Source organism: Pseudophryne corroboree, chromosome 9 (assembly GCF_028390025.1).
Source record: "Pseudophryne corroboree isolate aPseCor3 chromosome 9, aPseCor3.hap2, whole genome shotgun sequence".
In the NCBI taxonomy this organism is placed as follows: Eukaryota; Metazoa; Chordata; class Amphibia; order Anura; family Myobatrachidae; genus Pseudophryne; species Pseudophryne corroboree.
The window spans coordinates 423,335,005-423,348,270 of record NC_086452.1 but is presented as its reverse complement, the minus strand read 5'-3'; the positions used below and the strand labels follow the sequence as shown (position 1 = coordinate 423,348,270).

Below are 13,266 nucleotides of genomic sequence, written 5' to 3'. Positions count from 1 at the left end.
TATGCTATATAGGTTTTCTCTTTATAATGCAGATAAGTTTTTGACTCATCATAAAACTGCAATGGAATATATGACCTTATGTTGCTTTAAAAGTTCCACTCCTTTGATTTGTGCATTGGTCAGTGAGTGTGATCTTAACTTTTTGCTTTAAGGACGATTCTAGTGTCACTTTCCATGTTGTTATGTATAAATTACTTTGTATCCTGGTGTTAATCAATAAGCCTGGTTTTCATGACATCTATTGTTAATTCCACTTGAAGGCATGTTTTGAAGGCATTATGGTATGCTACAGATAGAATTATGGTATGCTACAGATAGACTTCACAAAAGTATTGCTACCATATGGGTACACTATATATACTCACTCACTGCTACATTCAGTTCTTTGCTTTCTTACCCTTTGAAATACAGTGTTGATTTACTCAAATGCAATGCTTTTTCACTGTAACATTTCAATGCAGATTTCACTGCTTTTATTCTTTAGCTTTGTTGTGTCTGGACACATGACCTGTTATGAAATATTGACATGAAGGAAAAATTGTGGTATACATTTTACTGTGATAATCACATGCAAATCTTCATAACGTAACATGGAGGATTAATAAACATGTTTCTACATTTGAGTAGTGTTGCAACTTAAGAAACAGTGCCACCTACTGTCCCTCCACGGTAGCTGTTCAATTTTACTCATTCATTAACTATTGCCATACTCCAAACCCAACATATCAGAAAGCAAAATATGACGTTCCCATCATCCACTCAAACCACATCCCTATTCCATCAAGCAATGTCCTAAAATGTTCTGTCCTTCATTTTCCAGTAAGCTCCCTTCCGGGTTCCCAAATCTGAACAGTCCAGCCAAAATATTGGCAGGTATGCTGAATCCAGGGACGGACTGCGGGTCTGAATTGGCCCGGCATTTTAGTGTCACACCCCCATCTTTCTGTATGTTGGGCGTCTGAGCAGATTGCTGGGAGGCGGAGCTACTCGGCTCACCCCTGTCTCTCCGCAGTGCGCATGTGCATGCCTGGGAGCCGATAGCCATCTCAGCCCAGCGATCGCCTCTGCCTGATTGACAGGCAGAGGCGGTCGCTGGGTGGAAGGGGGCGGGCAAGCGGCGTTTGGCCACCGTTTTGGGGGCGGGACGCAGTGACTGCAGGATGTCACACGCAGCCGTTGCGACCCAGGAAGCAACAAGTAGCTCCCTGCTAGCGCGCTACTCCACGGGTACAAAAACATTGAAGTGTGCAATGCTTTTGTACCTGTGCGGGGTGGGGGGCAGAGCCAGACATGCGGGGTGTACTAGCCCTGTGCTGGGTGTCGCCCCGCATGTCTGTGAAACTGATCGTAGATGTGCTAAATTTAGCACATCTACAATCAGGTCTGAATTAGGCCCAATATTTCCTCATGATCTCCAATCTCTATCCAGCACCCATTAGCCACAAAGGGGATACATTTGTACAACGGTGCTATATGAACTGCTGTAGCACCATTTTATTTAGTAAGCCCTTAGTGGCTGCTTGCATAGGAAACAATTCAGAGATGAATACAATACTTTAGCAGACATTCAACGTTCCATTCCCCAGCCAGTGTGGTTCCAGAGCTTTCCCAGTTCTGGGGACACACACATTTAATTCTTAAATCCCTTTAATAATTTAAATGGCTGCAGACAATTAAAAGATTTTATTTTGAAGATTATCTCTTTCCCACCAACTCCCAGGAGACGCAAATTATCCGAGGAGTGTGGAAATTATTTATAGTTTTAATGAAATAATGGGATAAAATGTCCTGATTACGTGCTGCTGTAGTTGTTCATAAGCTCATTCCATTTGTTGATACACAATAGATTGTTCAGGGAAAATGTTCCCCAAAATACAGGTAACTACTAAAATAAATGAGGAGTACAAACTGAAAGCAGATGGTTTCACAGAGCTGTGATTAATGAGTTAATTAAGCAATTGACATTTCATCCAGTTGAGGATTATATATAAAATTTCTGCCCAGGACTAGGTGTCTAAGACATTGGCCACTGTCACGGGTGGTGGATGATAGACAGACAGTCAAAATGTCTACAGTCAATTGGTCGACACCATATGGTCGACAGGTACGCAAGGTTGACAGGGTCAGTAGGTCAACATGTAGAAGGTAGACAGTACGAAAGGTTGACAGGTTCAAAGCGACGACATGGCATGACAACACACATATTGCCGACACGTGTTTTTTTTCTTCATGTTTTCACAACTTTTACGGAATTTACTATCCATGTCAAAAGTATGACCTGTAGTGACCCTGTGGCGAGCGAAGTGAGCCACTTCCAGTGGTGCCGAGAGGAGGGGGCGAAGAGGCAACTAACTACCTGGGCCCAGGTCTGATGGAGGGGCCCCTCCCCCTTACCTGGCAGCAGCAGCTGCAGCTCTTCTCCTCAGCCCAGTGCTGGGCTGCAGTGTGGCCAGAGAGGTGATTAAAATAATTTTTTTCTTGTTATTTTTTCTAAGGGGGCATGGCCACACCTCCTGTGATTAGGCAACACCCCCTGATAAGTACCTGGGCCCAGCCAGGCTCTCTACTGCCCTGGCCACGGTGCCTGAAGCGTGGCAAACGAATTGAGCCAGTGAAGCGTTTCTACTAATTTAGTGAAACATACAAAATAACACTCAAAAAAACAAACAAACCTTGTGTCAACCTTTTTTGTGTCGACCATTTTCATGTTGACCTTTTTACCCTGTTGACCTTTTGTACCTGTCAACCTTTTGTACTGTCTACATTTTTCATGTCGACCTTTTGTGCCTGTCGACCTATTGATTGTCGAACATATAATGTGTCGACCTGTTAACTATAGACCTCTTGACTGTCTATCTGTTTATCCACACTCCACTATCACTATAGGCGGCCATTGCTGACTTGTGCTCTGTATATGTTGGCTGTTTGTACCATCACATCATATACTGTTACCCTGCATTCACAGAGAAAGCTTGTTGTGTGCCCAAAGGAAGTGGTCACAAGATGGATTTATAAATAAAGTTGCCAACTTTTGAAAAAAGTGTTCTAAAACACATTACTGCTGAGCCCAGTGGCATATTTATAATGGGTGCAGTGTGTGCGGTGCACACGGGTACCCGGGGTCCAGGGTGACCGACACCGCACACCCTGCACCCATTATTTGTAAAACTTACCCTCCGCTACAGGAATCACTGGGAAAGTGGCGCTGCACCGTTTTCCCGGTGTTTTGCGCATGCGCAGTAGGAAAATCACTGGGAAAATGGCCACTGCACCATTTTCCCGGAGATCTGCACATGTGCTCAAGACTCTGGGACAGCGCTGTGACTCTAGTGCCCGGAGGCTCAGCGCTGCCACCGGCTAGAGAGGAGGGGGCCCTGACGGAGCTTGCACATGGGCCGCCCCTGGCTTAGCCATTACAGATGTGTCGTAATACATGTATCCTCAAATCGCGCCAACTAACCCTGCCTGGCACACCACAGACTTTGTGACTAAACCATGCCCTACACCCCACCAAACACTTTTTCACAAAATATGCATCTTATGCGCAGTGTTGCTGAGAAGTGGGGGAGGAACTGATACTATTTACCCGGGCCGGCTAGAGGGGACCAGAGGGGGCCCAGGTTCAGTAGCACATTGGGCACGGAGACTGCTGCTGCCCAGCGGCTGTGTGCTGGGCTGTGGAGCATCCAGGGAGACTCCTGCTGCTGAGACCCAGCATGAAGCATAGTACTTTTTTTTTATTTGGCCACACCCCCAGTACTTGGACCTATGGCTACTCTCGACGGCCCTGCTTAAGTGAATCACTATTGCGACAAAAGTACAATACATGGGTAGCCTTTATACTGCCGCTGAGATTGCATGCGCTGGTCTGTGTGACACTAACCTAGATATGGAGGACCGATACGACTTTAGTTTATACCAATACCATTGCGACAAAAATGCTAATCCTAAGTACCTAGGACACTATAAGGGACTTTGGGGTCTATGTGCTAAGCCTTGGAAAGAGATAAAGTGGACGGAGATAAAGTACCAGCCAATCAGCTCCTAACTGCCATGTTACAGGATGTGTTTGAAAAAAATGACAGTTAGGAGCTGATTGGCTAGTACTTAATCTCTCTCTCCAAGGCTTTTACAGTACATAGACCTCTTTGTATGCGGTTATGGTGTGTTTAAAATTCTACATTTAGGAAAAAGTACTAACGTCCGGGAATCGCAACCTGTGGCAGAGCGTCTAAGGCACGCCATGGGCTTGCACCATAGGAACAAAAAGCATAGATATATGAGAACACATCTGCTCATCTACACAGATGTAATACTATTGTCACTGCACCAAGACCCCATGACACTGACAGCTATAACTGAGCACTAACTCACTATGGGGGAAATGCGTCAAACCTCAGAGAGATAAATTGATACATCTCCACCTACATGTATACAACACATTAAAAAACAAAACACAGCCACTGTGCATACACCGCTGAAAAGAGGTTTCAGTACATAAGGGGCTCAGTGAGTGCTATCTTTGCCAGCTCACCTCTGGGCTATTAGGGCACCTCCTGCACCCATGGCAGTACCACCACTGCCTGTACCTGTCCAGGCCCACAGTAAAACTCTGTCTTTGACGTGACTCAGAACTTCCCAACATTTTAAGTGTAAGATCTCTGGAATTAGATATTTTCTTTCTGGCAAACACACTTTCCAGCTACACACACACACACACACACACACACACACACACACACACACACACACACACACACACACACACACACACAGTTCACGAGCCCGTCTTCTTATCAGTGCTACAACACATAATAGCAGAGAGAAAATATCTGACAACTGCTTTGAAATTGGAAATGAGTCCTAACCTCTCTTACACCCCTGCACTATAATGTTTGACAGAGCACTGCCTTCCAGACTCTGGGCTGCGTGGGAGCACAAAATGGCTCCTGTCCAGCTCCCTCACTGCAAGAGCCTTTTGCCGGCATTACACTGTCAATTCCTCCCTTCACTGAAGTTCTTAAAATTACTGTTTATTATTCTGTTTTAGCTACTTATTTCAACCTGACGTCTTGTTCTTTTCTTCATAGTACAATGTCTGTATTATTCATTGGCTCTATTATAACTTTTTTTTTTTTTACTCTTTTGCCTTCAGGATGAGATTCTATGCCAAATCAATGCTCCTGACTCACTGGCTCATTTTGGCCTATGTCTTAATGGTGTGCTGTAAACTGTTGTCAGCCTCGAGCCTCCATTCCCGAGGGCAAACAGGTACGAATGTTAAACTCATTACCCGCTGCTGAGACCAATTAATAACATGTCCATTTTTTTTAGCCACTGGTAATTCATGAGGCTGCTTACAATTTCCTGCACTTGCAATCGCGCCTCCCGATATTATGCCACAAATTTAAGACGTAATGTTCTCCTTTAAAGCAGTCGTTTTTCTAGTCGGAGGCTGGTGCTCCCCCCCATCTGTCATTTTGTTTTATCATTTTCATTTGCTCTTATTTCATCCCCCCAAAGTGATGTAAAAAACAAACATCATTGTGTCTTTATGTACTTTCTATGTCAGACATTACCTGTTTATTATACCTGTTTATTTAGTTTTATTTTTAAAGTCGAAACTGTTCTGCTGTGGTAATATGGAGCCCGCAGCTGAATTATTTAGTATAATTTCTTAGTGTAATGATCTCAGCTCCATACTGTACTAGACTTCGCTCCCAGATGGGGAATGACTTAGCATAATGCATCTACAGCATTGAAGACGACGCTGATATTAAATTTAGCCCATTTCCTTTACTAGACTTTCCAAAGCACAATGGAATGATGCAATACAAAGTCTTGCACAACTTGATTTTTGTTTATTTTCCTTTTTTTTTGTGGAAAATAAGCTTTCATAATTTTATTTAACATTTTAGTAATGTTCTGTTGTTTTTTTACCTCATGCCTTTTCAAAATTACTTTCTGTAATTATTGGATCCAGTTAATAAAACTTACCTAATTTCCTATGAGCATTGTTTGCCACTGAAGTCCAATACATTTGTGATCAATCCCATCAGCCCCTGCACTTGACCATTGCTAAGACTTTATCACACCTACCCACAGTATGGTTTTATTTAATGACCAAATGCAATCCGCAGTGATGTGCTATATCCACCAGTGACCAATAGGATAACAGCTTGTAACTGCATAGTGTAGTGGACTAATGAAAGCTAACTTTTGATTGGTTGATATTGGTTACAAATGGTTTAGCACTACTTTAGCCTATTTTTCATTGTGAATCATGTGCTGAATGCAGATTTTCCAGAAATAACTTGTTTACAGAATTTTCCTGTTGTCCGCATTGTTTCCACCTTGAAATCTAATTTTTCTTGTCTTTTTGTTTTGTTAAAACAGTGCAGTAGGTGCTTCTAATGCTAAATTTAATCTAAAACAGTACAACATAAACATCTGTGTGATATTAATTGTTTATGCATTCTGCAACACAGCTAGTAAGACTGCTATATGCATTGTACTGCCGAAGTCCAGTTACTCCATCCACCTACTTTCTCCACCCCTTCCACTTTTACCTAAGTCAAAACTTTGTCTGAAGTCTCTGTGACCCCCACCTCCTCTGCAGTGTCACAGTAATAAGACGCTATTACTGTCCTCACATAAGATAAGTGGCTGCCATTTTGTTGTAGCCTTCCAAGTACAACATTGTAACAGTATTACTGTCCCTATATAAGATGAGTAGTGGCCATTTTGTTATAGTCTTCCAAACACAACATTGTACACATTGTTGAGCCTGGAAGACTATAAGAAAATGCACTGAGATGGGTGGGCCGCAGCATGCGATCACAAGGATTGCAATTTCTGCTTCTTAGCAGAATTTGCAATCCTTACTGAATTAGGCCCTTAGACATTCTTGTAAAATTAATTTCCGGCTATTACAACCACTGGATAAAATTGGCTATGGATTTGTATGCAGATACAGTGATGAAATGAGATGGCAGAGATCTCATTTTCTATGCCAAAACCACCTTGACCTACAATATTGGCAGGGGTGTTCTGTGCCCTTTTTGGCCACTAGAGGCTGCTCTAGTGCCCCACTGCCCCCCACCAAATGGGATCATCAGTGCCATTTCCCTGCATTGGTTATAAGGCACAATAATCCCTATGGCTACATGCATTTCAAATAAAGGCCCAGATTTATCAAGCCTTGGAGAGATAAATTGCACGGTGATAAAGTAACAGCCAATCAGCTTCTAACTACCTTGTTACAGGCTGTGTTTTAAAAATGACAGTTAGGAGCTAATTGGTTGATACGTTATCATAGTGCTATTTATCACTCTCCAAGGCTTGAGATATCTAGGCAATTGGGCAAAACCATGTGCACTGCAGGGGGGGCAGATATAACATGTGCAGAGAGAGTTAGATTTGTGTGGGTTATTTTGTTTCTGTGCAGGGTAAATACTGGCTGCTTTATTTTTACACTGCAATTTAGATTTCAGTTTGAATACACCCCACCCAAATCTAACTCTCTCTGCACATGTTATATCTGTCCCCCCTGCAGTGCACATGGTTTTGCCCAACAGCTAACAAATTTGATGCTGCAATCAACTCAGAATTACCCCCAAGGTTTCTTGTGGCCACTTATCTGGAACCACTTGTGAGTAAAATACAATACATAGACAAACCCTGAAAAGTATCAGTGTGCTGTCATCAACAAGTCGATCTTGTTGAGAAACGACTGCAATCTCTCTCTCTCTATCTCTGCCTCTCACTCTCTCTCGATCTGATGTACCGTATGTGTGCCAAACTATGCAACTGCTTTGGGGCTCATTTAAATTTGGATATATGTAGATATCCATAGATTTACCATACTATCCCTTTAAACAGGGACATTCATGATTTCTTACATGAGAGCCTCTGAAACTTGGTCCTTACTTACAGTCAAGGTTTCAAGGTTATCCATGCTTGAGCAATAAATGGCTAAATACAAATGACTGAAGTACTAATTAAGGTAACTGTGCTTAAGTATGTTTATCTTTAATACTTGGAATGTTAGGGCTGTAACACACGCACCGGCTCCCGCCGTCCGGCAAAATCCCGGACGACTTTTTACGCTGCCGTGCTGCTGAGACACATTCAGAGCAATGTGTCCTTTCACATGGCACGGCTGGCGGGTTGCAGCCGGAAATATCCACTGGAAGGTCCGGCTGCCGTGCCGGGGCCGTGCCGTTTTTGTAGGCAGTGGACCGTGTGTGTGAACGAGAGCTTTCGCACACAACTTTTTTTTAGCCGCCGCCGCTGCTGCGCATGCGCACAGCATTACACACGGCTCAAAGCCGTTGTGTATGAAAGACTCTGCCGGATGGCAAAAAGCTGGACAAAGTTTGTCCGGCTTTTGCCATCCAGGGAAAACCGGAGCGTGTGTTACAGCCCTAAGGGTGTCGTGAGGAGCGAGTGAGAAGCACAGGTTTATATATATATCCTAGTACCTGTAATTTTACTAATCTCCGCTAGAGGGCTCTGCAAGGCAAAAAATGGCATCCGAAATAGTCTCATGGCTCAGCCATTGAAATCATAAGACTGTGTTTGCTAATTAAAATTATGAGTCATTTGTAATTTTATGAAGCACAATATGTCTTATCGTTGGGTACTTTTAGTTACTTGCACATTCCAATGTTTTGTTTAATATATTATTTAAGTATGTTTAAATTCTGCTGAAAGCGATGAAGTACTGTAATGTGTGTTGATGTATTGTCCTTAGGTAACAATAGATGCTGTTAACAAGGAATTTAATCCACTATATATATAATGGCTGCATCTCTGCAGTGTGGTACCGAAATGAGAAAATGACTTAAATCCTAATACATTGAGTAGTTTGTTTACATTCATCTCTCTTTGGCTAACAGTAGCTAGAATTTGTAGACTAATGCTGATCTTATTGTAATGTATAGTAGATGTTTAGAGTGTTAGAGCAACACAGATGGCTGTGCACTAAAAACCTAATGCTTCTTTTGAAGGAGGCTTTCTATTAGTGGATCCGTAGAAAAAGGTATAAGCTGTCTTGTTCATTTTGTGTAAGGAATTGTTTATTATAAACTTCCTATTGGCTGATGTCAACCTATATTTCTACATCAGGTGAATAGAGATAAAAGCATAACTAAAATAAAGGTACAGAGGGCTCCTAAGTGTCATTTTTCAAACACAGCCTGTGAAATGACAGTTAGGAGCTGATTGTTTGGTACATTATCTCTCCCCACTTTATCTCTGAGGTTTGATAAATCTTCCCTACAGAGACATATTGGCAGAGAAAAGGGTCAGCTACATTTAATTATTTATTGAAGAAACTTAAAAGATATGGTAGCAACGAAAGAACGGCCCTACATTCAGTATTGCCATCTTGCCAAATAATCCAATAATAGGTATAGATGGGCGCCAACTACCAGCTTATCACCAACAACTCAAGGCTTAGATAGGGGCCAACTGCCAGCCTATCGCCAATAACAGAATGCCTAGGTGGAGGCCCACTGCTAGCCCATCACCAACAACTGAAAGATTAGATGGGGTCCAACTGCTAGCCTATCGCCAACAACTCAAAGATTAGATGGGGGCCAACTGCCAGCAAATATCCAATACCTGAATGCCTAGATGGAGGCCAACTGGCAACTTATTGCCAATAACTGATTGCCTAGATGGAGGACAACTGCCAGCCTATCGCCAATAACTAAAAGATTAGATGGGGGCCAACTGCCAGTCCATCACCAATAGCTGAATGCTTAAATGGGCACCAACTGCCAGCCCATTACCAATAACTGAATGCCTAGATGAAGGCCAACTGCTAGCCAATCGCCAATAACTGGGTGTCTAGATGAAGGCTAACTCCTAGCCCATCGCAAATAGCTGAATGCCTAGCTGGGCACCAACTGCCAGCCTATCCACAATAACTGAAAGCCTAGATGGAAGCCCACTGCTAGCCCATTACAAATAACTGAATGCCTAGATGGAGGCAGTGGTGCAAGTGGGCGGGTACGGGTGGGTACGGCGTACCCGTAAGAATTTAGCTGTGGGTACGCCGTACCCACACCGACGGGCCGCCGCTTCTCTTCCTTCCCTCCCTCCCCTGCTCCACGCCGCACCCGCCGCACACGCCGCACCCGCCGTCCCCGCCGCACCGCCGCTTATGTGAGGGGAGGAGAGCACAGCCTGCACCTCTCCTTCCCCTCAGTCTCCGGTGGGTGTCTCAGTTTACTTCAGCGCCGATCCGTGAGCCAACCAGAGCTCGCACCCGCGAGCTCTGATTGGCTCACGGATCGGCGCTGAATTAAACTGAGACACCCGCCGGAGACTGAGGGGAACGAGAGGCACAGGCTGCGCTCTCCTTCCCTCACATGACAGACAGGACGGCGACGGCAGCAGCAGCGGTGAGTAGGGGGAGGGGGGCATGTTTACCTAGCACTGGGGGGGGGGCATGTTATACCTGGCACTGGGGGGGCATGTATACCTGGCACTGGGGGCATATCTGGCACAGGGGGGCATATATACCTGGCACTGGGGGCATATCTGGCACAGGGGGGGTATATATACCTGGCACTGGGGGATATCTGGCACAGGGGGCATGTATACCTGGCACTGGGTCATATCTGGCACAGGGGGGCATATCTGGCACAGGGGGGCATATCTGGCACAGGGGGGGCATATATACCTGGCACTGGGGGATAGCTGGCACAGGGGGGCATGTATACCTGGCACTGGGGGATATCTGGCACTGGGGGCATATCTGGCACAGGGGGGCATATATACCTGGCACTGGGGGATATCTGGCACAGGGGGGCATGTATACCTGGCACTGGGGGATATCTGGCACAAGGGGGCATGTATACCTGGCACTGGGGGATATCTGGCACTGGGGGCATATCTGGCACAGGGGGGCATATATACCTGGCACTGGGGGATATCTGGCACAGGGGGGCATGTATACCTGGCACTGGGGGATATCTGGCACAAGGGGGCATGTATACCTGGCACTGGGGGATATCTGGCACTGGGGGCATATCTGGCACAGGGGGGGCATGTTATACCTGGCACTGGGGGATATCTGGCACAGGGGGGCATGTTATACCTGGTACTGGGGGATATCTGGCACTGGGGGCATATCTGGCACAGCGGGGGTATATATACCTGGCACTGGGGGATATCTGGCACAGGGGGGCATGTATACCTGGCACTGGTGGATATCTGGCACAGGGGGGCATGTTATACCTGGCACTGGGGGATATCTGGCACTGGGGGGGCATGTTATACCTGGCACTGGGAGATATCTGGCACTGGGGGCATATCTGGCACTGGGGGCATATCTGGCACAGGGGGGTATATATACCTGGCACTGGGGGGCATGTTATACCTGGCACTGGGGGATATCTGGCACTGGGGGGGCATGTTATACCTGGCACTGGGGGATACCTGGCACTGGGGGATATCTGGCACTGGGGGGGGGGGCATGTTATACCTGGCACTGGGGGATATCTGGCACTGGGGGCATATCTGGCACAGGGGGGGTATATATACCTGGCACTGGGGGATATCTGGCACAGGGGGCATGTATACCTGGCACTGGGGGCATATCTGGCACAGGGGGCCATATCTGGCACATGGGGGGCATATATACCTGGCACTGGGGGATAGCTGGCACAGGGGGGCATGTATACCTGGCACTGGGGGATATCTGGCACTGGGGGCATATCTGGCACAGGGGGGCATATATACCTGGCACTGGGGGATATCTGGCACAGGGGGGCATGTATACCTGGCACTGGGGGATATCTGGCACAAGGGGGCATGTATACCTGGCACTGGGGGATATCTGGCACAGGGGGGCATGTTATACCTGGCACTGGGGGATATCTGGCACTGGGGGGGGCATGTTATACCTGGCACTCGGGGATATCTGGCACTGGGGGGGCATGTTATACCTGGCACTGGGGGATATCTGGCACTGGGGGCATATCTGGCACAGGGGGGGTATATATACCTGGCACTGGGGGATATCTGGCACAGGGGGGCATGTATACCTGGCACTGGGGGCATATCTGGTGCAGGGGGGCATATCTGGCACAGGGGGGCATATCTGGCACAGGGGGGGGCATATATACCTGGCACTGGGGGATATCTGGCAGAGGGGGCATGTATACCTGGCACTGGGGGCATATCTGGCACTGGGGGCATATCTGGCACAGGGGGGCATATATACCTGGCACTGGGGGATATCTGGCACAGGGGGGCATGTATACCTGGCACTGGGGGATATCTGGCACTGGGGGGGCATGTATACCTGGCACTGGGGGATATCTGGCACAGGGGGGCATGTTATACCTGGTACTGGGGGATATCTGGCACTGGGGGCATATCTGGCACAGGGGGGGGTATATATACCTGGCACTGGGGGATATCTGGCACAGGGGGGCATGTATACCTGGCACTGGTGGATATCTGGCACAGGGGGGCATGTTATACCTGGCACTGGGGGATATCTGGCACTGGGGGGGCATGTTATACCTGGCACTGGGGGATATCTGGCACTGGGGGCATATCTGGCACAAGGGGGGTATATATACCTGGCACTGGGGGCATATCTGGCACTGGGGGGCATGTTATACCTGGCACTGGGGGATATCTGGCACTGGGGGGGCATGTTATACCTGGCACTGGGGGATACCTGGCACTGGGGGATATCTGGCACTGGGGGGGGGGCATGTTATACCTGGCACTGGGGGATATCTGGCACTGGGGGCATATCTGGCACAGGGGGGGTATATATACCTGGCACTGGGGGATATCTGGCACAGGGAGGCATGTATACCTGGCACTGGGGGCATATCTGGCACAGGGGGGCATATCTGGCACAGGGGGGGGGGTATATATACCTGGCACTGGGGGATATCTGGCACAGGGGGGCATGTATACCTGGCACTGGGGGATATCTGGCACTGGGGGCATATCTGGCACAGGGGGGGCATATATACCTGGCACTGGGGGATATCTGGCACAGGGGGGCATGTATACCTGGCACTGGGGGATATCTGGCACAGGGGGGCATGTATACCTGGCACTGGGGGATATCTGGCACATGGGGGCATGTTATACCTGGCACTGGGGGATATCTGGCACTGGGGGGGGGGCATGTTATACCTGGCACTGGGGGATATCTGGCACTGGGGGCATATCTGGCACAGGGGGGTATATATACCTGGCACTGGGGGCATATCTGGCACAGGGGGG

General features: G+C 47.1%; 1 protein-coding gene across 1 annotated transcript in view; it reads left to right on the top strand.

The window, feature by feature from the left end:
• TAFA4 (TAFA chemokine like family member 4) overlaps nt 1-13,266 on the top strand; it is a 492,869-nt gene that overhangs the window by 180,044 nt on the left and 299,559 nt on the right. The window contains exon 3 of the mRNA XM_063938840.1: nt 5,156-5,271. Within this exon, the coding sequence (XP_063794910.1) occupies nt 5,156-5,271 (116 nt within the window). The remainder of the gene's footprint in view (nt 1-5,155; nt 5,272-13,266) is intronic.